This window comes from Zingiber officinale, chromosome 5A (genome assembly GCF_018446385.1).
Source record: "Zingiber officinale cultivar Zhangliang chromosome 5A, Zo_v1.1, whole genome shotgun sequence".
In the NCBI taxonomy this organism is placed as follows: domain Eukaryota; kingdom Viridiplantae; phylum Streptophyta; class Magnoliopsida; order Zingiberales; family Zingiberaceae; genus Zingiber; species Zingiber officinale.
This window is the reverse complement of record NC_055994.1, coordinates 85246943-85273954: the sequence shown is the minus strand read 5'-3', so window position 1 is coordinate 85273954 and position 27012 is coordinate 85246943. Positions and strand designations below refer to the sequence as shown.

General features: G+C 37.7%; 2 protein-coding genes across 2 annotated transcripts in view; one reads left to right on the top strand and one right to left on the bottom strand.

The window, feature by feature from the left end:
* The window catches only part of LOC121979727 (truncated transcription factor CAULIFLOWER D-like), a 46822-nt gene extending 22983 nt beyond the window's left edge, over positions 1–23839 (top strand). Inside the window, exons 6-8 of the mRNA XM_042531709.1 lie at positions 23017–23171; positions 23250–23322; positions 23687–23839. Coding sequence (XP_042387643.1) covers positions 23017–23171; positions 23250–23322; positions 23687–23839 — 381 coding nt within the window. The remainder of the gene's footprint in view (positions 1–23016; positions 23172–23249; positions 23323–23686) is intronic.
* On the bottom strand, positions 23059–25913 carry LOC121982973 (putative B3 domain-containing protein Os10g0537100). Its single transcript, XM_042535970.1, has 2 exons — positions 24784–25913; positions 23059–23275 (listed from the first exon to the last, which is right to left on the bottom strand). The coding sequence occupies exon 1, from the start codon at positions 25828–25830 to the stop codon at positions 25102–25104; it is 729 nt and encodes a 242-aa protein (XP_042391904.1). The 5' UTR covers positions 25831–25913; the 3' UTR covers positions 23059–23275; positions 24784–25101.
* Between the last annotated feature and the right edge of the window lie 1099 nt (positions 25914–27012).

The window sequence follows — 27012 nt, the reverse complement described above, 5'->3', positions numbered from 1 at the left end:
GAAGGTTTTAATTATACTTAACATAAAGAGAGAAGTGAGAGTTCCTTATCGAAGAAGCATTCCAGGCCCATCGGGGTGAGGCTCAATCCAAAGATATACTGCAAACCATCCTAAAGTAATCCAGGAATGTTGAACTTCAAGCTGGCTAGTTTTCTGGTAGTTGTGCTGAAGGTTCGATTAGTGTTGAGGTCACCTAGCTCAGGTGTATTGGATTGTAAAGACGCTAGAGGGGTGAATAGAGATGATCACTTTTTAGAAATCGAAAGTACGTAGCGAAAATGTAACATAAAAAATCAAATGCTAACACAAGTAATTTTTTACTTGATTCAGAGCCTTCAACAACTTCTACTCTAAGACCCACACGTAAGAGTGCTTTCGATAGACAATTACTATCAATTCGAAAATGATTTACAAAGATTTATTACAAGAACTGAAACATAAAATTTACTGACAAATAGTAAGAAAATTGGAACTTTAAAGTAGCCTTTCGGTGTCGTCGAAGCCTTTTCGGAGAAGTGTGCAAAAATGAAAGTCTTAGTACTTGATGTTCTAAAACTACTAGTTGAAGACCTTTATATATGCCCATTTCAGATGCCTGGACCATTGCTGATATGGTGATCTCTCGTCGAAACTTGATCCGTCAAGTTTATCCTCCTCCGGGCACTTGGACCACCTCCGGATGCCTAGACCATTGATGTGGGTTCGGCCAATCGTCGCGGTCCAACTCAGCTTCTCGATGATTTTCTGGTCCAGGCACCCAGACCAGCTCCGGGCACCCGGATCCCTTCTGAGCGCCCAAACTCCCCTTTTTTCAGCAATTTCTTCCCTAAAAAAGGGTTAGTCTAGGAAATAAAAATAAGTTTATCCTGCAAAATAAAGTTAGCACAATACAGCAAGATAATAGTAGTAATTAGATCATGTCTTCCTAAGACCAAAATCAAGTCAAGATCTCATCTTAGGTTTCCCAAATGAATCTAAGCTGGACCAACGCCTATAGTTCTCTCAACTAGGAATACATCCTCATTGGATCTCTTCTCTGGTCGCTTACCTTTTACTTACCAACTACAGTCACTTGACTCACCTTTGACCCACCAGGCCTTCCCGCCAGCTGTCAGGTCCGCATACCAAACTGGACTTCGACTGGTTGTCAGGTTCCGCAGACCCAACTGACTTTCTGCCAAATTTCAGGTCCCGCCGACCTATCTGAACTTCACACCAACTATCGGGTCTGACAGACCTACCTGGATTTCAGCTTGGTATCAAGTCCTCCAAATCTGTCAACTCCTGTACACTTGGTAACGTAATTAGACCACAAACACTCTAACATTAATTCACTTGTGTTTTATCAAAACCTGAGTTAGATTATTAATACAAATTACACCAATAATCTCTCCCTTTTTGATGCAATAACAATCTGGGTTAAAGTTAGAAAAAAATAATATTAAAAAAATATATGAAAATGCAAACAAATGATCTAAGTTAGTTTCAAATTTGATTTACTTGATCAAGTTTGTTTATTCTTTTTCTACATTAACCCTTACCCTCCCCCTTTACATTTATCAAAAAAACTAAGGTAAAAGAAAGGTAAGAATAAAATAAGTAATGTTAGACATTAATGCAAAAACATAACTGAAAGTAAACACTTTGTATATCTCAAACTTAGGGATAGATTTGAACAGAAGTTCAGTTTAGCAAAAAAGGTTCGCAAATATTTTTAGGAGCATTAAAAATTATTTTCCAAGTAAGGCTTTGTAAAAAAATCTTTTTAAGTAAACTTCTTCAAAATTTCTAAATAAAAAAATTCTAATTAAATATTTACAAAGTAATTTCAAAGAAAAATTTTCTAATCAAAATTTTTAAAGTAATTTTAAAAGTATGGATTCAAAATAATTTTTAGATATTTTCTAGGTAAAGCTTTTTCAAAAACAAATGCTTAAGTAAATATTTTAGAATTTTTGATAAATGATTAGATCCTCCCCCTGAATCTGATATCGTTATTTAACACAATAAACACATAATAGCTGAAGTGAAAGATAAGAAATATTAAGCATAATGTGATAAGTGAAATAAAACATCTAGTAGCCAAAGTGAAGATCAAATAACATCAAGTCAGGAAAACATAGCATAAAATGAATTACTAAGAAGACGGGGAAGAGGCGTCCAAACCCCAAGATCGCAACATGTCCATCAACTCAGTATGATGAGTCTTCTCCTCCTCTCAAAGACTGGAAATGCCCTGTTGAAGGTTGGAGACCTCCTGTTGAAGATTCATCATAGACTCCTCAAGGCCTATAACTCTGTCATCTAAAGTAGGAGGGGCTAGAGGGGGGGGCAACCCAAAAAGATTAGCAATGATATCATGTATCTCTGCCTCCTCTCCTAGAGTTGGGTCAAGCTAAGGTTGGGCTATGGGGTTAGGCTGCGGCTAGACTGCTGGGTCAGGTTGATGCTGGGCTTATCTCCTCCAAGATAGGACACTCTGATCATCTATATGGATACCAGCTAAGGATAGGTTCCTAGCACCTACTATGTGGAACTCATTTAGGACTTTGACATCACCCATGGTGACATCAATACCTAATGATGCTAAGTAGGAGGTCAAAATATGACAATAAGGCATATGGATTCACCGGCTAATGGTAATACGTGCTGAATAAATGATGGTATGAAGTATATGCAAACTGATATCTATGTCTAGATTCTGACATAATATATAAAGAATGAATGAATGAAATGGACACATCATGGCTACATCATGGGTAGTCAGAGGTAGAATGCACATGACTAGGACTTTATAGAGAACATAGTCCTGGATCCTGAGGGTGACAGATTTAAACTGAGTCACAGTAGGTATGTGTTGTCCCCCCAAAAAATATGAATATATCGTATTGAGAGAGATATGTGAATAAGGATCACCAAATGGTATATCCCTAGGAGGTAACACAAAAAAGGGCATGCAGAGGGTCGCATCCTAAAAAGTCTCTGATAATGGTAGGTGTTGCGCCCAAAAGATGTCCATATATCTCTACAATGACATGATATTGTCCACTTTGGGCCTAGGCTCTCATGACTTTGCTCTTGAGCTCTCCCTAAAAGGCTTCATGCCAATGGAGATATACTGTTGGATCGAGATGCGCTAGAGGGGGGGGGGGGTGAATAGCGCCCGTGGCTTTCACTTTTCGTATTCGGAGAATCAACGAGTAAATGTAGCAGAAATATAAAACACAACACAGAGAGACCCAAGTGTTTTTACTTGGTTCGGAGCCTTGGGCGACTCCTACTCCAAGACCAACGCTCTTTGAGCATTTACTTTGGACAACAACTATAATTACGAAATAGTACAAGAGATTATTACAATTTTAACTGCACTAAAAGACTATACCGACACAAGGGAATTGAAAAACTGAAGATCTTGGTCGTCGATGTCTTGTTGTAGCTCAACCGGATCGTCTCGTTAGCAGTGCGCGGAAGAAAGATTGCTCGGAATATGATTATTTAAGCTGCTGGTCGAGACTGCCTTATAAAGGTTATTGAGGGCGCCTTCAAGCCCCTTGAGGGAGCCTCCATCACTGTTGGATCCGCAGCGTGGATCAACTCCGAAACAGTCTTCATCTATCCACTTGAGGGCGCCTCCAACCTCCTGGAGGGTGCCTTCAACGCTGTTCGAGGCGCCTCATCACTCCATCAGGGTGCCTCCAGCTTCGCTGTGCGCACTCCTCAGCCTTTGCACCCGAGGTGCCTCCAAGCTCCATGGAGGGCACCTCGGGTACTGTTCATCCGAGGTAAAGCTTGCTCCTTTGTCACTGTAAGATATGTTAGTCCCAAAAATACATTGCAACACAAAGTTAGCACATAATAACATGAATATAAAAGTCTGATAGTCACTAGACTATCCAGTTCTGACTTCGGATTTCCTACCGGAAACCCTAGGTTAAACCGATGCCTATTGTTCCCTCAGCGGGGAACCTGTCCTCACCTACTCCACTCAGGGGAGCATACCTGCTGCCAGTCTGGTCCTTCAGACTGACTGGACTTTTGCTCAGCACCCAAGTCTTCAGGTCTTTCCATTGTACGTCCGCTCCATGATCCGTCCAGACTTTCCACCTTATTCACGACACCAGGACTTTCCACCTAGAGTATCTGACTCTAGGACTTTTGCCCGAAGACTTCAACCCGCCAAGACTTTCCGCCTAGGGTTACCATCCCCTAGGACCTAGGGTTACCACCCCCTAGGGTTTTCTTGCCTGCCTAACCGCAGCTAGGACTTTTGCCTAAGATACCTTAGGAATTTTCTTGCAAGCTCATTCAGCACATTAGATCACAAATAATCTTAACTTTGAATCCTTTGCCATTATCAAAATTCAAGTTCGATCGTCGGATGCTTCCCGCACCAACATATACTACATCCTTTTAAACTCATGATCTTCACAAAATCTTTCCAATGTGGGACTTTGATTGAACCCCAACAATTCTCCCCTCAAACGAAGGACCATAATTATTCTCATGGTCCGGGCCATACAGAATAATAATTATTCTCATGACCCTTTTCCTAATTAAAAATTCTAAAAATAAAATTCTAAATTAAAATTATAAAAAATAAAGTTTAAATTTTAAAATATTACCAATGCAACGTGAATATTTATAAAAGAAGTGATGACCTCGATTGATCCTTAGCAATGCAGCTCGAGAACCGAAGTATAAAAGTTTAAGAATTTGTAGAAAGAAAACTTAAAAAATTCTTTTCCCCTTATTTTTGTTTTTTCTGTTAAAAAAAAGCTAGTGAACAGTCTTTGTAAAGAATTAAAAGGGAGATAGGGCAAGGAAAAGGGGGCTCCTGCTGGGTGGTTTTATAAGTGTGGTCTGGTCGCTTGGACTATGTCCAGGCGCTTGGATCGAAAGGTGGAGCAGGGTACCTGGATAAGGTCCAAGTGCTCGAACCCCTATACCAGGGGCGCCCCCAACGAAACCAGGGATGACTTTTTGCCGCAGCGAAGGCTGTCCAAGCGCTCAGGTCCTTTTTTTATGAAGTTATTAAAAAAAACTTTAATTAAGTTGTTAATAAAGTTTTAAGTTAAAAATTATGTTGTTGAAAAAATTTACTTTAAAAATTAATTAAGTTATTGAAAATTCAATTAAGTTGAAAGTTTGATTAAGTTTTAAAAACAAACTTTTTAATTTAAAAAATATAGGTTAAAAAAGTTAATTAAGTTTAAAAATTAATTAAGTTGAAAAAATAAGTTAAATTAAAAATTAATTTAAATTAAGAAATTAATTTAAATTAAGAAATTAATTTAAGTTAAAAATTAATTAAGTTAAGTTAAAAAATTAATTTAAATTAAAAATTAATTAAGTTAAGTTAAAAATTAATTTAAGTTAAGAAATTAATTAAGTTAAGTTAAAAATTAATTTAAGTTAAGATATTAATTAAGTTAAGTTAAAAACTAATTTAAGTTAAGAAGTTGTTAAGTTAAAAATTAATTAAGTTAAGTTAACAATTAATTTAAGTTAAGAAATTAATTTAAATTAGAAATTAATTAAGTTAAGAAGTTAATTTAAGTTAAAAATTAATTAAGTTAAGTTAAACATTAATTTAAGTTAAGAAATTAATTTAAGTTAAAAATTAATTAAGTTAAGTTAAAGAATAATTTAAGTTAAAAAATTAATTAAGTTAAGTTAAATTAAAAGTTAATTTAAGTTAAGAAATTAATTAGGTTATGATAAAAATTAATTTAAGTTAAGAAATTAATTAAATTAAAAATTAAGTTAAGTTAAGTTAAAAATTAATTAAATTGTTTAAAAATTAATTTAAGTTAAAAAGTAATAATAATAAAAACTTAGTTTAAAAATACTCATCTAAAATTGGTTCTTAAATGTTTTACCTTTAGTTACTAGCTATTTATACAAAAGATAGTAGTTTTCATTTTGTTAGTCAAGTTAAGTAATATTGTCCCATTAGATATTTGTTAAAAAGGGACTACTTAACTTAATTAATATACTATTATATTTTTCACCCAGACTTATTTTAATGTACTGATATAAGCATCTAAAGTCTAGACAAAAGACCTACACATCTCACATCATTCAATATTTTTGAATACACAATAAATGTAAGCCTAATGTGTTTGTGAGATTCGCAATTCTTAGATCTATAGGATCATACTTTTTATGGGTTCAATATAGGCTAAGGCCAAAATAATTTTGAAACACTAAGAAATGAGAATTTTTAGAAAACATAAGTAAATAATTTTCCTAGAATTTAAAAATTATTTGAATAAATATCCTCCCCTTTTACCTAACGTCTTAGTTTTCAAGTAAAAGCAATATACTTATAATTATTTACAAATATGATAGATTAATAAGTTTAAAGGAATTAATTATTAAATTTTAGATTGATTAATTAGAATTAATCATTATTTTATTTTATTTATTTTAAATTAATTTAATTTAATTTTATTTATTTTGAATCAATTTAACCTTATTCATATCACCAATCTAAGTTTTTAGATAAAGGGATCCTATGATTTTGTGAGATGAGTTAAGTTAAATTTCAAGGTTTAGTTTAACTTGTGTTAAATTCAAGTTTAACTTTGAATTCAATAAACAAGCATTTTTTAAATAAAACTCTAAGCTGTGGTGAGTCATCTGGATATCATTAGAGTAACCACACCTATAAAATTTTCTAAATAGTCTGATCCACTGAACTTAGTATAAAACTTTAGTCTAACCATGTGGCAAAAGGCGATTCGTTTGCCCCCAGCGCTCCCGTCAATCCATCCCTAGGCCAACACAGAGGAGGTAAATCACGGATGACAACTGGCCATTAGTGCAGGTGGCAAGGCATAGGGTGCCTTCAATTAGTTCTAACCAGCTACAATTAGTAAGGGATAACTTCAGTTAGTTCTACTAAGTCAAATGCATCAGGTTGAAGTCATATCTTTCTAGACATGCATAGACAAAGTTTTCCTAATCTACTATTATCAAAAACTTCTCTAGTGTTGTTTGTCAAGTTAAACTTTTGTCCCTATTTACACTAGTCATAATTATCCAGCCAGGTAAACTATTATTTTTGGTGGTGCCAACTAATTTGGTGCCTCCCCCTGAATTATTGAATTTGGGTTTAAGTTTAGGTTTATGTCAATTATTTTTATAGTTATAATAAATTTGATTGTAACTTGAATTTAAATTAACTTTGTAATTATTTGATTTAATTTTAGTTTTTTATTTGAGTTTGATTTGTTTGATTTTATTTTACATTTTAGGTTTGGGTTTGAATTAATAGGTTTAGTTAAATTTAGTTTTATGTAATGAATTTTATTTTTGGGTACATAAAATTGATTGAGTTCTACTTGCTTGGTTAGACAAACTTCCAAAACCCAAGCTTTGATTTGTTTTGAATTTTGACTTATTGACGAGATGAAAGTTTTATTTGTAGATCTAGACTTATATCCGAGCCCAGACTTATTGTATACAACTTTTTGTGTTTTAAGTATTAGGTCTAAATTTTTAATCTTGTGGTGAAAGTTTCTAATAATCTTTTGAGTTTATTAATTTCACCTTTAAAATTGTATTTTCCTCCTCAAATTTTATATCTTGATTTGGATTTCTATTTTCAATTTGTTCCTTGAGGTGTTGATTTTCCTCAAGAAGTGTCTCAATTTATTTTTCATATTTAATTAATTTTTTATTAAGGCATGCAATTATTCTAAAAAATGTAGCAGTTAAGATGGAAGATACCTAGTCCAAACCTTCGGAAATGAGTGCGGACTTGTAGCTTGATTCATCTTCAAACTCGTTGTCTTGTTCTGTCTCACTTTCTGATTCAAGTTCAGATGCTATCAGCGCGAGGTAGTTGGGATGCTATCTTCGATGTTCGATTCTTCCGAAGACGACTCGTCCCACGTCACTTTAAGTGTCTTCTTTCTTCTGGTTGTCTTGGGTTTGTCCTCTTTCATTTTTGGACACTCATGCTTATAGTGTCCTTTCTTGTTACACTCGTAGCATGTGATCTTCACCTTCACGTCATTTGATTTGATTGCCTTTTGTAAGTCCTTCTTTGTGAAGTTGTTCTTCCTTCTTGTGAATATTTTTCTGACCATGTTCATGAGTTGTTCTTCTTCATAGGCTTCTGAGTCAGATTCATCTTTTGACTTAGGCTTGACTCGAGCTCTAGTCTTTGTTTCTTTTGATGGACCTACAAGAAAAGTCACACCTTTCTCAACGTGCTTTGAGTTAGTCTGTTCGTGGAGTTCAAGTTCACAAAATAGCTCGTCTAATTTTAATTTATTCAAATTCCTTGAAACTTTATAGGCATCTACTATAGATGCCCACAGTGCATTTCAAGGAAAAGAGTTTAAGGCATACATGATTACACCCCTATTGTCTAGTTGGTGACCAATTAGGTGGAGCCCATTCAGAATATCCTTGATTCTTGCATATAGCTAAGTAGCTATTTTTTCATCCTGCATTTTAATGTTAAACAAATTATTTAATAATAAGTCATGCTTTGTTACCTTTGTATCACTCGTGCCTTTATGTAGTTCGATCATTTTCCCAAAGCTCCTTAGTGTTCTCGAATGGACCAACGCGGTTCAGTTCTTCCTTAGTAAGACCACACGAGATTGTGTTCATTGCCTTTGAGTCAGTCTATGCTTTTTTCTTGTTTTCTATATTCCATCTTTCTCGATCGACTGGTACTTTTGTTACTTCATCTACCAACACTCTGTATTCTAGTCGGATGGTGAACCATTGATCGATGTTGGTCTTTAGATATACTGTCATCCACTTCTTCCAATATAAGAAGGCATCCCTGTTGAAAAGGGGGGCAAACGGTATTGTATCCCTCATTTTGGGCTATTTAAGGATGGAACCTTGTGCACAAAGAAGAGGAAGATAGAAATCCCAAGACTAGGTCTTCGATTAGCAGTGTAGGAGATAATAAATGTATTAAAACTTGATTGGTGTTGCACCAATTCAGAGTATTTTACAATGGAAAAAAAAACTTCTCCAAAGAGATAATTCTACCAATTTGGATTATATTGAAAGGCTCAAAATTGAAAAGAAAAAATTAAGATAAAGTTTAAAAGCCACCCCCTTGCTAGATTGATGGTTGCACCAATTCAAAGCTAACTTGGCTCTGATACCAATTTTTGGATCGTAAAGATGCTAAAGGGGGGGTGAATAGCGATTGTCACTTTTTAGAAATCGAAAGTACGCAATGGAAAAGAAACACAAAAATTCAAACACTAACACAAGTAATTTTTTACTTGGCTCAGAGCCTTCGACGACTCCTACTACAAGGCCCGCACGTAAGAGTGTTTTCGATGGACAATCACTATCAGTTTGAAAATGATTTACAAAGATTAAGTACAAGAACTGAAACATAAAAGTTACCAACATATAGAAAGCAAATTTGAACTTCGAAGCAGTCTTTCAATGTCGTCAGAGCCTTTTCAAAGCTGCGCACAGGAATGAAAATTGTAGTACTTGATGTTCTGAAGCTGCTGGTAGAAGGCCTTTATATAGGCCCATTCCGAACACCTATAACCCCTCCGGGCACTTGTACCATTGATGATGTGGCGATCTCTCATTGAAACTTGATCCGTTAAATTTATTCTCCTCCGAGCGCCTGGACCCCCTCCGGGTGCCTAGACCGTTGATGTGGGTTCGGCCAATCATAGCACTTCAACTCAGCTTCTCGATGATTTTTCTGGTTCAAGTGTCTGGACCAACCCCGGGTGCCCGAATTGCCTGGGTGCCTGGCCAGGCCGCCCAGGCGAAGTTGGTCCGGGTGCCTAGATCCCTTCTGGGTGCCTGGACTCCCCTTTTTTCAATAGCTTCTTCCCTACAAAAAAGGGTTAGTCCAAGCAACAAAAAATAAGCTTATCCTACAAAATAAAGTTAGTACAATACAGAAGGATAGTAGTAGTAATTAGATCCTAACTCTCCGAAACTAAGATCTAGTCAAAGTCTCAGCTTAGGTTTTCCAAATGGACTTAAGTTGGATTGACGCCTATAATTTCCTCAATCGAGAACATGTCCTCACTGGATCTCTCCTCCATTCGATTACTTTTTACTTACCAACTACAGTCGCTTGACTCACCTTTGATCCACTAGGTCTTTCCGCTAGTTGTCAGTTACGCAGACCCAACTGGACTTCGGCTGGTTGTCAAGTCCTGCGGACCCAACTGAACTTTCCACTAGATATTGAGTTTCACAGACCTATCTAGATTTCGCACTAGCTATCAGGTCCCGCGGACCTAGCTGAATTTCAGTTTGGTGTCAGGTCCTCAAGACTTATCAATTCCTACACAATTGGTAAAGCAATTAGACCATAAACACTCTAACTTTAATTCACTTGTCATTCATTAAAACCTTACTTAGATCATTAGTGTAAATTACACCAACAGGGTGCAGGGGGAAGGGACGACTATCACTCGATCGACCAAAATACAGGTGTGGGGAGTCTAACAAAAAAATATATATATCTCCACTCTGTGTTTTGAAAGGGAATTTTGTCAAAGAGGTTAGTCTTTGATCGAGCACGAAAATGAAAGAGACTATTGGTTATTTGTTGAGGGTAGAAGAAATAATGAAATACTCGGGGAGTTAAAGAAACTCCGAATAACCGAAATACGATGGTCACTCCGCACAGGAGGCGGATAGAGTTGGGGACCAGCTGTTGACGAGGAAGTTGAAAATACTGGGCTTACTTCAATAAAAAAAGGGTGAAATGAGGAATCATAGATAGGCTAAGGCTTGTTCCTAGTAAATGGTTACATAACCAGCAAGGGGAAGATGGGGATGGTCCTGGTCAATAAGTATGATTATGTGAATGGAGTTGGGAACCTTGTTAGTAAATCGAAAGTCGTCTAAATCTATCTAGTAAAGATCGAAGTGAGAAAAGTGTACTAGACACCAGAGATGTCCATGGTGAGGCTCGAAAGGCATGGTCGAAGTAAAATAAAGAAGAAAAAGATTCACTAGAACCTGTGAAAACAGGGAATCGATTAGCCCCATGGAAGAGAAATAAGATGAAGAGCCAAAGTCACTAGGGTTTTTTAAGAAGCCCAGCAAGCTCCTTCTCAACTGTAGCTGTTGGATTAGGGGTTGTAAAAAGCGAGCTAATTGTAGTGAACCATCTCACATATGAGAAATTGTGTGCTATCAAAGTTATTATACTTGTGTCAGAGGTGAGGGAGGCACATTTGTTATAGACGCGATTGATAAATCATTATTCTGAAACGTCATCGCTTGCACCAATAATAGCCTCTCCCCTCATTTTTAGCAACAAATATTATTCAAAAGCCGATCAGCTTTAACTTCATTTGGATCTCAGGGGCTTCATCCCCCCCCCCTTACCATATGTTTGATCGGATCAAAGCCGATCGGACCTTCATGTTTTTGTTACTTGGTTAAGTACCCAGAATAGAGGTCCTTATTATATATTCAATCGACCCATAGCCGGTCTGACCTTAGATGATTGTTGCTTAAGTACTTAAGAACATGCACAGTCTTCCAAGCTACCCAATATATAAAGTAAGACTAAGATATTATTTAAACATGTGGAATACTTAAAACTACCAAGGAAAATTAGCAGCAAGAAGTAACTAAATGTGGAATTAGGTTAAGCATACAACAATAAAAGTCTAATTGTGAAAGTTTTCTTAGCCCATGAAAGGGGATAATATAGCAGATAGGTTATATAAGTTTAGGGAAGACATTGGACGGAAGCTCCTTCAAAATCCTCTAGTGGTCTAGAAACCGGGCAAGAGGTTCGGATGCTAGGTAGCCCCCTCTCATGGAGTTGTATAATCACCCCTTTTGCTCCAATAAAAAATGCTTTGTTAACAGAGGTGATGATGGGGATATTAAAATCCCATGATTGAAGGAAGGCTATCTTCCTCATCTCAAAGCTCTCCTCCTCCCCTGCCTAGTATCTTGCCAACTTTGCCCGGGAAGCTATCAACTCGGAGGTAAGTCCCTCCAGCTCGGGCTTAGAGACAATTAGTGCAGACTTAGTGGCCTCTAATTCTGATCGTAGGGACTCTAGCTTAACTCTTTAAGCGTCTATACTTTGCTGCTGTTCAGACGCTAGATGAGTTTTAGTCATCAACTCAACTTCTTTGGCCTCTATCTACGAGGTGTTAGTAGCCATCAATTCCTCTAATTAGACAGAGAGGCTCTAGACTTCAGTGATCTTCCCGTCTATATTAGCCACCATTTTGGTTCGCTTGACTGTCTCAGATCAGAACTTATCTTCAATTATTTTTAGGGTAGCCTTTGATTTATTTTCCCTCTCTGCCTTAGCCTTCACTAAATGCCTGAGCATCTTGGAGTTGTCGTTCTAACTTGCTCAGTCGATCTAGGGAGCCTAACTTTCTTGTGGGGATAGAGTGGGGGCATAGATAGAGTTTGCCTCTGATAAATGCTTCTTTAGGGCCTCATTCTCCAAGGTCAATTCCACCACAGATCAAGATAGGTGTTGTTGGTTGCTACTCAGAATATTGTACTAGTTCCCTTGTACCAAAATTTTGTACAAGTCCTAAATCATTCCTAACAACCTATTGTGTTATTTAGAAATTAAATTTGGAATCGTAAACAGAACTTAACATTATTGATTCCAAATTCAATTTATCTGTTCTTAAAAGTTTAGACTTGGATCGCAAGCTATACTTAACATTATTAATCCAAATCCACCATGTTACAAATTTGATTAAATATTTATTTCAGAGATCGACTTTCAGGTTAAATATGGCGAGGCACTAGACCTTCTTGGTTATGGGAGCATCCACCACTTCCTAAACAAAGCCTTTCAACGAAATTCAATATTTAATCTCCTTATAGTAACCCTAGGTTTAACCAATAAGAATAATCGAATCACAAGATCGAAAAAAACAAAAGAAACATAAACTCGAATCATAAATTCGAAACCTAGAAATGTTAGCCTCTTGTGTTTGGTATCTCAAGATCTAAACAAAAAGATGAACTAGTTATGATGCGGAAACTAATAACTAGTTATACGTTTTGTAGTTTATAGACCTCACAATCTTCAATCGTATTCCTCTTCTTATCTCGGACGTCGTGTGGGCGATGATCTACCAAGACGAGAATCCACCCAAGCTTCCTTCTTCTCCAAGCAAGTTTCGGCCACCACTAATCTTCAAGAGATGAAGAACTTTCGACCACCAACCAAGCTCCAAGGGATGCTAAGAAACAAAGCCTCCTATCTCTCCTTCTTCCTCTAACAAGATCTAGCCACTACCAAGCTCCTTGAGATGAAGATGTCACTGGCCACACAAGGAAGAAGAATAGGAGAGGATGAGGAAGAGAGGGTCGGCCACCACAAGGAAGAGAAGAGAGTAACACTAGATGATATGTTGTTGTGAGGTGAGGCACCTCTACCCTCTCTTTTATATTCCTTGGTCTTGACAAATAAGGAAAGTTTTAATAAAAACTTCCTTATTTTCCTTGCCATAGAAAGGAAAATTTAATTAATAAAAAAATTCCTTTTCTCTTATTAATGTGGCTGGCCACCTCAAATCCTCCAAATAAGGAAAGTTTTAAACACAAAATTAAAACTTCCTAATTTGTTTCAGGAAATTTTTAAAATAAAAATTTCTCTTTTAAAAATTCCCTTCATGGTTGGTTATAAAAAGAAACTTTTATAAATTAAAATCTCTCTATTAAAACATGTGGATGATTACAATAAGAAAAGTTTTCTCCAAAATTAAAATCTTCCTTTTAACTACAAATAAGGAAAGATATCAAATCTTTCTCTTAATCTTTTATAGAAAGCTATAAAAGGAAAGATTTAAATTTTAAAACTCGCTTTTTAAATCATGAGGATGGTTACAAAAAAGAAAAGTTTTATCAAAAATTAAAACCTTCCTTTTAACTACAAATAAGGAAAGATATCAAACCTTTATCTTAATCTTTTGTAGAAAGATATAAAAGGAAAGATTTAAATTTTAAAACTCTCTTTTAAAACCATGAGGATGGTTACAAAAAAGGAAAGTTTTATCAAAAATTAAAACCTTCCTTTTAACTACAGGCTTCCACATAAGGAAAGATTTTAAAATAAACTCCTTTTATTTTTTATGCGGCCGGCCACCTAAGCTTGGGCTCCAAGCTAGGGCCGACCACACCTCAACCCATCCAAGCTTTATCTTGGTCGGCCCTTGCTTGGGCTCCAAGCTTGACTTGGCCGACCACTTAAGGATGGGTAAGAAAGTGGGTATAGGTGGGTATAAGACTTTATAAATAAGAGGCTACGACAGGGACCAAGAGGAGGAATTGCTTTTGGTCTCCCGATGAACTTGAGCTTCCCGTGTTCGCCCCGAACACCCAACTTGAGTTCATCAATAATAACTCATACCATTCAAGAGTTATTATTGAACTACCGCACCAATCTCATATTACTATATGAGCTCCTTCTTATCATGAGTATGTTAATCTCCCTATGTTTAAGATATCGAATGTCCACTAATTAAATGAGTTACTGTCAACTCACTTAATTAATATCTAACTCCAAGAGTAGTACCACTCAACCTTATTGTCATGTCGGACTAAGTCCACTTGCAGAGTTTACATGACAATCCTTATGAGCTCCTCTTGGGGACATTATCAACCTAGATTACTAGGACACAATTTCTTTCTATAATCAACAACACACCATATAAATAATACCATTTTCCAACTTATCGAGCCTATTGATTTATCGAACTAAATCGCACATTTTGATAAATTAAATAAATGAATATTGAGTATATGTGCTTGTTATTATATCATGATTAAGAGCACACGCACTTCTATTAACAAAGGTATTGTTCTTTTATATAGTCAGTATAAAAAGGAACTACCTTAAATGGTTCTGCTCAATACACTCAGAGTGTACTAGTATAATTTTATAGTCAAGATAAACTAATAGCAAATTACACTACGACTATTCCAATGGTTTGTTCCTTTCTATCTTAGTCATGAGCTACTTTTTATAACTTATAAGGAACTGATAACATAATTTTCTGTGTGTGACACCGCACACCATGTTATCTACAATATAAATTAATTGAACAACTACACTTAGCATATAAATGTAGACATTTGACCTATGTGATTCTTTATTTCAAAAATAAATATTTACAAAAAGCTAGGCTTTTAGTATACACTCTAACAGGTACATCCTGACTCCCTAAAGCTACAGAAAAAGCATCATTAGCAATATTCTAAGTAAAAGAAGGTAAGTAAGAGAAGGTTAGGAAAAGGAAATTAGAAGGTTAAAACCTATCGTGGTCAAGTCGTAAGAATACCCTGTTGGGACCTTGACGTCCGCTAGAGGGGGGTGAATAGCATCTCACCTAAAATGTCACTTCCTACAATGGTTAGTACGCACAGCGGAATATAAAAACAAATACTAACAATAGAAAGCAAACCTAACATGTTGATTTAATATGGTTCGGAGATACAACTCCTACTCCACGGCTGTCCATAAGGTGGACGATCCCGATCCGTCGGTGGATGATTCTCCGGAGAACTTCCGGCTAGCTCGCGTAGCTCCTTATGGGTGGAGAAACCTTGCCACAACCTCGTTCAAGTATGATAGATCACTTGGGCACTTAGAGACTCTAATTAGGGTTAATCACCACTAATTTCGTCAACCTTAACCAAGCTTTCGATGCTTGGTTATATAGGCCACGAGTTTAAAAACCCCGTCTATCAGTCTACTGCCCTCTGTGGAGATTCGACCGTTACAACCCAACGGCTCGATACCAGTCGACTGATACTTCCATCAGTCGACTGCTCTATACTAATCGAACGAACATAAGCATTCTTTTCGCTACCAGTCGACTGCCCGGTCGACCGCACCAGTCGACTGATGAAAACATCAGTCGACTGCTACAGTAACGCTATAGTAAAACCCTAATCCTAGGATTTAACCCTCGAGTACATTCACTCAGCACTCGTCCTCGCCCGGCCAACCTAGACCTAACCTTCTAGCCTCCTCCATCAGCCTTGCATCCCTCGGATGCCTCCTCATCCTTCACATCTTGACTTCTGGAGCTTCCATCAGCCTTGTTATTATTGTTGGATCTTCCTTTGCCAATAGGTCGCACCTCTGGGATTTCATCCATTGCCAAGTTACACTTGGACTTACGTTGTCAAGACTACATGCTTGGATTTACACCGCTAAGACTCATTCTTGGACTTTCCTGCTTTGCCAAGATCACACTTGGACTTTCCTTGTTGTACCTGTATCGTGCACACTTACAATGCATATCAAATATAATAATAAACCTAACTTAAACCTTTACCCAAATATCAAAATCTAGGATACCCAGATTGCTCCATCATACCTGCCCACCATTCCCACTAGTGTGTGTTCATCCACCTTGCTCATGGCTAGCTCCCAAGCCTTGGTTAAGGGACCCTTCAATAATATTCTACTGCAGACCGATGGGGGAGCTGATGGAGAAGATATTGCTTGGGCGAACGTATGTCATAAACAGCCAAAAATTGGTAGAGTCGTTTTGGCTCATTAGAGGAAGCTTCGGTAGTCAGAGCGATGGGAGGGGAGGATGATGAACATGAGGCAAGAATCAGAGAATCAGTTGGACGAGAAGTTACCTCCTCTCGGGTAGGACTGCTAAAAGGGAGAGCAGACAGTGTCCACTCGGAAGATAGGGCCAGGATCTTTTCCCAAACAGGTTTAAGATGGGGAGAGGGCACATTGAGGGGAGACGCCCTCCTCTCAGGGACTTGAGTCACTGAGATGAGTCGGTACCTTTTGTGTCTCCTCTTTAAGGGCACTTCGAGTTCGAAAGATGGAGAGTCTTTAGGTGTCGGGGCAGGCGGAGGATAATTCCTCTTTTGTTGCAGGCGCCGCATGGGGATCAACCGCCCGGCTACTAGAAGCCTCGCCTAAAGGATCGGGCGATTGTTGTTCTCGCTCAGCTAGAAGCATCTTCTCTTACCGAGTCATCTCGACCTCTTCCAGTTGAAGACACTCGGTAGCTAAGGCCACGTAAAAAGCATCCACTGCATAAAATAAAAAAGACCTTAGTTAGTGATAACATAATAGGTAGGGTGTTAATGCTTACCGAAAGAGCAAGAAAGGGACGCTCGCACAGGACTTAGTTAGAACAAATATAGCAAGCCTTCATGCAACAATTTTGGAGCTTTGAACTTTAAGCTAGCTAGCTTCCCCGAAGATGAAACAAAGGTCAAATCATGTTTATAGTTTTCTAAGTCAGGAATGAGAGGGAGTTCGGACCACCATTCCATTGACCAAGAAAGTGACGCAAGCATCTGAATACAAAAGAAATGGGATTTTGATCCCTTATTAGAGGCGGGCAGGTCGTTAAAAAACATTGCTTGGGGCGTGATTGAAATACGAAGATCCTCGATTCTGATTTCTTAGGATAAAAGAAGTAATGGAAACTCCATGGGGTTAAGGGGATGTCATATAGGCGAAACAAGATGACCATGCCACACATTGAGCGGAAGGTGTTTGGTGTAAGTTGTTATAGTGGAATGCTAAAATAATGGCTTATTTCAGATAAGGTTGGGATAGGAAAGTGTAAACCAGCAGAAAATTGATCTTTGTAGAAAGTCATGAAACCATGAAGAGGACGATGAAGATGATCTTGGGCAGTCAAAATACGAATACGAAGGCTTTTAGGTATTTCTAAGGACAGACGAATTATTTCTAAATCGCAGTTGTCAAAATCCGAGCGAGTGAAAATATACAGCGAGCAAATGATTCTTGGGCCATGAATGGATGAAGGAAAAACACAGAAAGGTCAAAGGGAGAACTTACTAGTATAGGTCGTAAGAAGGAAGGACTCATTGACAAAGATCACCGGAAGAAGGGGTTGAAGAAGACGAAGCACAGATAATTCTTCAATCTCAACCATCTGACCAAATTAAAATGACTTAATCATCAGTAATCATTGGATTAGAAAGGATAGAGCGTCGTTGGTCCGTACAAAAAGGCATGCATCAGCTGTCGTTTTAAAGAATGAGATAGTGAGACATGTGACGCTTACCCATAAATGGACATTTATGATGGATGAGATAACCGAAATCATTTCTCTAAAAAGAGTATCACTAGTACCTTATCTAACGTATCAAGCATCTAACACGCATCTTTTCAATAAAAAATAAAGTTGATTGTTGCATTAATGGGCAAGCTTAAGCACAACCATCTAGTCGGGCTCGTAAGAAGGGCAGTCGGACGAAAATTAGACTGTGGTCTAGTCAGTAGGCTATGAACCTCTTTCGACTAAACTTGAAGGGGAGACTAGTAATATGAGATGTTATGAGTGGACCCAAAGATGATGTGGTAGTTAAAGTCAAGGTGAGATGGAGGATAAAGCGTAGCTCTCATCAAGTCTTAGCTCCTCACTCAGCGCCAAGGCCTTTAGTATAAGGGTTAGACTCGAAGGATCTAGTGCTCTACTTGTAAACAACTGATCGACACAGACCGATCGAAATTTTGACTCATACTACATAACTCTGTTATATAGCCGACCGACTCAAAGGCCGGTCGGGCGTATCTAAGTTTAGTATTTGCTCTCAATATATGGTCGAATGACCCTGGAGTCAGGCGGGCTTAATGGATCTATCTCTCTGTTCAGTGCCAAAACATACAAACTAAACCCGAACGGCCCTAGAGTCGATCGAGCATATGAGATACAGCTCCCCATTGCTGCAGTGTATTCCCTAAGTATATAGCTTGACGAACCTATGGGCTTTAGTGTACTCCTCATATATCAATCCTCCTTTATACGACTGATCAGTCATAAAGCTAGTCAAGTTTACAGGGCTCAACGTCCTTATCTCCTACACAAGTCGGTCGGTTACAATGACGATCAGAATAAACTTGTTCGATCTTAATGCACCGATCGAGAATATGAGATCCAACTCCCAGCTTCTATAATATTACTTTCAGCTTACTGGTTCAATCTTATAATACAACTCTCAATATAAAGATGACTGATTCCATGGATGGTCAGACTTATAATATAGTGCTCCCCGTTCTACAAGGGTATAAATCCCTTATCATATAGCCAACCGAAAGCAGGGTCGGTCGGATTTCTTTCAAGAGACGACAATGTTAGAGAATCACAACTCGTCAGAGATTAACTATTATTTGTCAGACAATATTCTTCTGTTATAATATACTCATTCAGTAAAATCTTCCTCAAAGGTGACTCCACACCTCCTATCAACTAACACGTTATGACAGCATATTCTCTCAACCGGCTCATTAATGACGTAAGTTATAAAAGATGATTTAGACACTATTAATGGAAGATTACTTGGAGGGTAACTATACATCTTCCAGACTATATACCTTTCATTACCCGACAGTTTCTGACAGACAATATTCTTTATCACCTGAGGTTATGAGAAGTGATATAAATAAAAAAAATCCTCTCAGTAAGTCAAGTACACTCTCAAAGGCACACATACACATTTTCTATAGAACTACGGTTCATTTTCTTCACTTTGGCTGGTCCACTGTACTGACTTAAGCGTCGGAGGGTCTATGCCAAGGGCCTCTTCCTTGGTTCTCGTTCTAACATTCTGTAGGATCCTCTCTTTCATGTGCACAGAGAGAAAGAAGGCACTCAGAGCCCCTTTTCACTCTAGTTCACAACCTTTTCTCCGGTTCAAGGTCTTCTCCAGGTCCACAATAGTACCACCTGTCCAGTGTACTATCTCCATCGCTTTCAGATAAGATCATCGGTCAATAAAAAACTCTCATGTGGAGAGCAAATACACTTCACATTTAAAAGCCTCCGAGGATGCTAGTCGAAAGGATTCTCATTCTGTGAACCCAAAGGCATCAGATCTGCAAAGGATGACTTGATACGAACAAGCAAATTAACCAAAGATCAAACCTTAAAGAGTTATCCCACATCTTGGGAAAATCTGATGCCAGAGAAGGCTCAGTTCCATAACTTGCCGATTGTTAATGTGTCATCGGGGAATAATTTCCATGAAGATAATGCCAAACCATATCATTATGCAGGGTATAGCATTTCAGATCTAAGACCTGCATCCAAGTTTGATAATAGTGCTGGAGGGTCAAAACTCAACCGATCGGTTTCACCGTCTCTGTAGATCCTGCTCAAGCACTTGCCACTTGGATTTCTCCACTTTACCATTATGATAACAGTTAAGTTGATTATTCTGTTGTACAATTATGACGACTACAATAATGAGAATGATAATCATTGGAGGCAAAGTGAGAGCAACTTGGATTCATTTTTGCCGCAACAAAGTTATCCACCGTCTAGTCATTTGTCAAACATGGGTTCTTGGAGCCATGAGGAGAATGATGCTCGGAATAGTGAAATCACCTCACAGCCCAACCAAACTGATCATTCAGAGAAGATAGGGAAGGATGAACTTCACTCAGATTCTGATGGCAATGTGCCACCAAAATATATATTATTTGCCAAAATATCATGACACTGACGAACCAAGTTCTGAGAGCGAAGATGAGATGGAGTACTCCAAATTTTTTGGACATATGCGATCCAGAAATTTCATAGACACCAACAACAGCTCAAGTAAAAGTTTCCTAGCAGCACTACCTAGTCATGGAGCACACATCTCATGGATGATACTTTTGCACTTGATGCAAGCAAGCATCAACAAGACTTTTTCCATGATGTGAAAAACCTTGAAGTGGAAAGAGGTTCTAATGTTAAGGATTGGAGATCTGGTCTCAGTGTGCGTAATAACCACCAAACTCGAAGTCTTGGCAAATCTCATTCTAATGGTACAGGGAGAGGATCGACAGAAGAAGAATCAGTGAATGCTTATTTATCAGAAGAAGGATATGAAAGTGGAATCTTGAACATCCGTAGATTGTCTAGTGGAGTTGGAAACAAAGGTTACACTCATCCACCTAATGTAAGAAACTTAATCGCAGCTTCATCCAGGGCAACAATGGATTCAGATGATATTTCTCTCAATGATGAAGAAATTTCCATCAGTACATCTGAATTTTCAACATGTATTGAAGTCACAACTGAGGAAAGAACAGGTGAAAATTTACATACAGATGCTTTCAGGACGAAATTTAGACACTAGCCTTGGTAGTGAAGAGCAGCTTGCATTAACGAATCTATGTGCTTCTACTAAGGAATCCTCTTTAATCACACGTGTGCTTCAACACCATGATGATCGTATGTTCTGTGTTTATACTGAGAACCCACAAGTAACGGAATTCTTGACACATCCTAAATTCACTCTCATTATTGATCCGAAGAAGGTTGATATTATCTTGACTAGCATGCAAGTGGATTAATATGTGAAGAAGGCTCTTGAATTAACAATATAAATCAACTTCATGATGAGATAGAGATGCTATGGAATACAGTTGCTTGCAATAACAAAAAGATTGTTCCAGTCCTTGACTTTTTTTATCACTAAAGATATTGAAGATTGTAATTCTAATACATCAACAAAGATAATAGGAGCAATTGTCAAATTGATGTCAAATGATCTTCCTCGTAGACTATCACTTGATACTATTCTAAACATGAGGGCAAGTTCTTTTCAACCTGGAGTGACTGATAAAGGAGGATTCGAACTTCAATTGACCATAACTTTTAACTCAAGTATCGGAACGAGATATTCTATATGTCAAATCAAAACTCATTCAGAGATCTATATTTGTTACTAGATGGAACGCAAAACTAACTAATTTCTGATCCAATAAAGCATTGTTTAGAGCTTTTTTGGAGACTCCGAATATTTTTTTACTATTTTTACTAATTTTTTATTTTTAGGGTTCAAGGGTATTTTCATCTTTACAAGTTAGGGTTTTAAGTCTATTTAAATAATTGTTTAGTTTTTTTTTAGACATCTAAGTATCTAGCTTTTCGAACCGACTAATCTTAGAGGAGACCAGTCCAGCCCAATGAAAATTCCTCATTGACCATTAGGATAAATTAGGAAGCGCTCGCGGAGACCCATCCAAGTGACCAACGTTCTTAGTTTTGTCATTTCACTAGAGAAAAATCCTTACAGTTTGCCACAACTGAGATTCGAATCTTAGATGTCTGGTTAACCACTTGGAGGGTCTAACCGTTACACCGTAGCCCTTGTTTAGTTTAAGTTAGAGTTAGTTTTTGGATGAATAATATGATCGACTATGTCGTTTATTTTCCTTTTCCCTATTTTCTAATATTCTTCCAATTATCAACAAATTTTAGAAGATTATTTCCCGTGTTCAAACCAACAGAATTAATACAGTTCATAGGATAATCTCTATCCTACAAGCATCACATTTATTTGAATCACATTCTACATATGAGTTTAGAAGATACATCCAAATGTCTCAAATGCTCAAGATAGACTTTGAAATTGGTTCACAATTTTTCTCAAAGATATATACCTTCTATTGTCCCCACAACAAAATTGTTTTAGATATCCTAACAACTCACTTTATTGTTTGGTTAGCACTCTTCATCACCCTCCAAAAAGAAATTAAGATTCTAATCCAATATTAATTTATTCACTTTCTTTGATGCTAACCATTCAATATTCTCGCCCAGTCTCCACTAACAACAATGTACCTTGATTTCTTATTTATTAACTAAAGGATCTTGCATATTGCTACTTTTAATCATTATCAGTAAGACTTCTTGGCCGATATCGCTATGCTTAACTAGAGATTGCTACCTCTCTTGATTCAATTTGGTCATAGAGATTTTTTTTTTTAAATCTCCATGATGATCAATTTGAACTCCTTCTGACTACAAATTAACATATACTTGAGCTCCTTTTACTATGAACTTGTATCAGTTTCTTTTATAACTACTTGATTGCATCTGTTAAACAAGCATTCTCCATTGTATTGTCAGGAGCAACATCTTGAAAACCAGAACAGTATCAAAGAAAAGGTGGTGCTAGATTAAATTTTTGTTCTAATTGCAGCTAGATCATTATTCTATTTCCATTAATTTTTGTTCTTTTATGATCAAAAAGTACTTGTTTCAGTCTGAAGGAAGTAGCTCTCTTAGACCCATTGAAGGATGCTGCTGGAACTGCAAAGCCATGGTTGATGGAGGTGTTCCCTTACCATTGCGCGCTTGCCCTCTCAACACCAACACCAACACCAACACCAAGCCTTCTGAACCATCCTTGCAGATTGGGTACAAACATGAATGACCTTTAAAGTTTTCTCTTAACTGTTCTCCTGGTTCTGATTCATCCTCTTCTCCAACCGATAGGTATTGGAATTTCCCCCCTCCTGAAGCTGCCACAGAAAGGGAGAACACTTCAGGAGAGATCAACTTCACAGCTGTTGGTTGGATTCCCTAAACTAAAATGCATTTATATTTAAAAATGTAGGAGGATTTGAATCTATCCCGAGTATCTTTGCATTTGGTCTGACAATATATTAAGTACTTCCTTTATGCATCCTATGTCATAAAATGCAGTAGTAACATGTAGCCAGCTTTTTGCTGGAGAAGATTGGTAAACTAACCTTCAGTAATCATAATATGTCTTATATATTTACTAAAATGGTTGGAGCATATGGCTTGTTATGATCTGAAAGCATACCCAGAGAATAAGGCAATTAAAGCAGCACTGAATGACATGATTGATTTGGCATCAATTGATCTTTCATTCAAATGAGTCTAGAATTACAGTTATCACATCACAGGCCCAGGATATCATCCACAACTCGACATTGCATAAGCTGCTGGAAATGAAATTCAATAAGAGCATTTCACTGGCAGAAGCAGCAGAGAAAGGAATGCAAAACAGAGAAGAGAATTCCTTCAACTGGATGCATTCACATAAAGTGGACGCATAATTGTTTCATGGACAAAACTAGTACTACTTTGTATGAAAACCCTCTTTCATGGCTATTGGATCCGAGTGCTTTGCGAAGAACTAATTCTAATCCTTGTTCAATTAGTATTAGTTGAGATCAATTTCATTCGATCTCTAGCTATCAAAGATTCATGTCTCTCTCAGTGAGTTTTTTTCACAAATATAGCATGAGCTACGCTAAAGGAGTATATAATCTACTCTCCACTACATAGGAACTCTGTTTGCAAGATGGCTCTCCTTCCACTACTATTAGTTGGTCTTCCAAGAAACAACGGCCTAAGGCATGCTCATCGACTGAAGTTGAAGGCGAAGTTATAGACACCACATTGTTGCATGAACTCTAATTAAGTTCAAAAATTGTTATAAGTCATGATCTAGTTTTCACGACCAAATGAATCAAGTAAAAATTGACTTTTCATAATTTTGTTGAGTCTCAAGTTCAAGACAAGTAGTTTCTTGATGATTTTCATATCATCTTGTTGGATCGATATTCAAGAATGTTTATTAATGGAAATGGTTGCAGTACCATACTAAATATATATTTATTTATATATTATTTGTCTATAAATTAAAATGAAACTTGGATCAATCAAACCCCTCTAGTTCATGAGTGTAATTAGTAAAATCAAAACATTCTTAAGAATAGTGTAATTGTAAGAACAGATCAATAACGATACTTCATATTTATAAGAAACATAGGAAAAGTTAGCAAACAGTAGCAACATGTTACTATCAAGCAATCAATGCCAAAGCTTTAAATAATGGAGTAGCAATTAACAAAAACTAAAAGCGTCATATCACTTAATTAGCACCATGCATGACATGAATCTCTCTCAAACTGTGTATTAAGGAACTCAAGCACTTTTACTAGCATTAAGCCAAGAGAGGAAAGAGCAGACGAATAGAGAGAGTAGGAGAGCTCACGTGCTTCTTGATTTTATGCTTCTTTCAGCGATGCAGAGAAAGTAGCAAGAGTTCCGTACGCTGTTGTGAGAATCGCTGCAAAGAAAGAAAACAGATTGATCACATTTTTATTTTTATTTTTATTTTGTATTTGTTCCTCATTGGGAATTCAATCGCAATGGATTATGGATGTAAGAGATTTAAAAAGTGGTGGTTTAGCAGGCAGATTCATATGTTATTTTGTATTGAGTACGATTGAATCGAATGGTTTAATACAGAATTAATTATGTTGTTTGCATTCAGAAAATCGAATATTAATTTAAGGTTTCATGATCATGTTCATGATCTTCTTCTTCTTCTTCCTTCTTCATCCTTCTCCGGGCACTCCAGATTCACTCCGAAAAGCCTGACGAACTTCCCTCTGGCTTCCGCACCGCCGACGACCACCGGCACCGAGCCGGCGTTGCTGGCTGGGCGTTCTTGCACTCCGACGTACTGCGCGCGGGGGGGAAACACCGGCGGAGCAGCACTGGGCCTCGGGGTATTGAGCCATCCCCAGGATGGCATCCCTATTTGAGGGCCCCGTGCTTCGGCGGCGGAGGAGAAAGGAATTATGAGAGGGTAGAAGTGCCTGCGGTGGCGCAGGTCGATGAAGAGGCGGCGGGCGGGCCCGGCGCCGCCGTCCGTAGTAGTGCGGGAGAAGGAGACGGTGTCCCCCGCGTAGAGCTGCTTCTCCTTGACGAAACGGCTCCATCCCTTGGTCATGACGTAGCTCTGGCTACTGTGCCAGTAGGAGTACCGGAAGCTCCACTGCTTCCCGCCGGCGTCCTCGAAGCAGAGCACCAGTCCTCTGCCCGCCGACTCCGCCTGATCCAGCAGCGGGAAGAACCGCTCCGCGTACTGCTTGGGGATCACCAGCCGGTTCAGCTTCCCGACGTCGCTCGGCGTCACCACCTTATCGAACATGTGCTCCCGCTCCGCCACCGCCCACTCCGTTCCCACCATCCCTCTCCGAGAAGAAGAAGAAGATGAGGAAGTCGTAGACTGCACAACTCTAAATGCTTCCATTAATTAACCAGATGCAAATTCAACCTACTACTCTTTCTCACAGATTTATGAAAAAGGCACACACACACAAAACACAAAGAGATCGAAAGGAAGAGGAAGATCGCAAGTGAGTGAAGATCGATCGATCGAACAAGGGAATATATCGATGGAAGTTTACTGATCAAGGGGTGGAGGAGAAAGATAGAAGGGGGACCATGTCAACTAAGCCTAGCTATGCATGCATCCTTATCATCTTGAGATGAATGTTAGTTCACAATGTAATTAAGCACAATTGACACTCCATTTAAATGTAAAACTAATAGATTAATTAATTAATCCACAAGTTGTTTGCTAGGCTACCAAAAGGATATACATAACTATGATCTGTTATATAACACATGTGAGGTGAAGATATGGGAGGAGATCTTTTTTCCATTGTCATTAATTTGTGTTGTGCAACATGAAAGATGAGTCCATTTTTTAAATTCTATCTGTCTTAATATCGTGCTTAATAATCTTAACAATCAGGTTTGACATAGACAGATATATATATATGTAAAGATGATCAGGTCAGATAAGGAGATCATGAATGCATTAATTGGGAGTTGTAGCTTTAGTTGGATTTAGGTTTTGACTTTGTGTCCATGAAAACATAAAGGAGAAGAATTTGCATGTAAGTAATGTTCAAGCAGACACAAAGCTCTCCGTACGTAGTAACAAGCATCGTATCCTCTTCTCAAGTGCATGCAGTGCAGTGTTATTAATTCTGTTCTCGCTAGGAAACCAAATATAATGCACTTAAAAGTTGCATCATCATATCATTATTTTATGTTATATATAATTTAGAAGATTATATATATATCTAGCTATTAAGCAGCTGTGAGTCGATATATAATACGTACAGAACACAATATATATGAGGCATATAATTATGGACTTAGGATGCTGTCCATGCTCTCGTCAAAGTAAGCTATAGAAGTACCTATAGCCCTAGGACCATCCTTTCAGCCATGACAAGCTTATCAAGATGCATGCTCGATTAATTAGTGTGGAAGGACCGAGTGATCGTACTGGTTAGCTTATTAAATGAAGCATAAGAACTTGTGGTCCTTTTTACTTATCATTATTTTTTTCTAAACAAAAGATATGAGCGTACCATGACTTTATAAAATATCAGACATTGTACAATTGACAGTGTGATTT

Bases quoted from the DNA above. Each gene is read 5' to 3' on its own strand.
- LOC121982973 (XM_042535970.1), bottom strand. From the start codon at position 25,830: ATGGAAGCATTTAGAGTTGTGCAGTCTACGACTTCCTCATCTTCTTCT.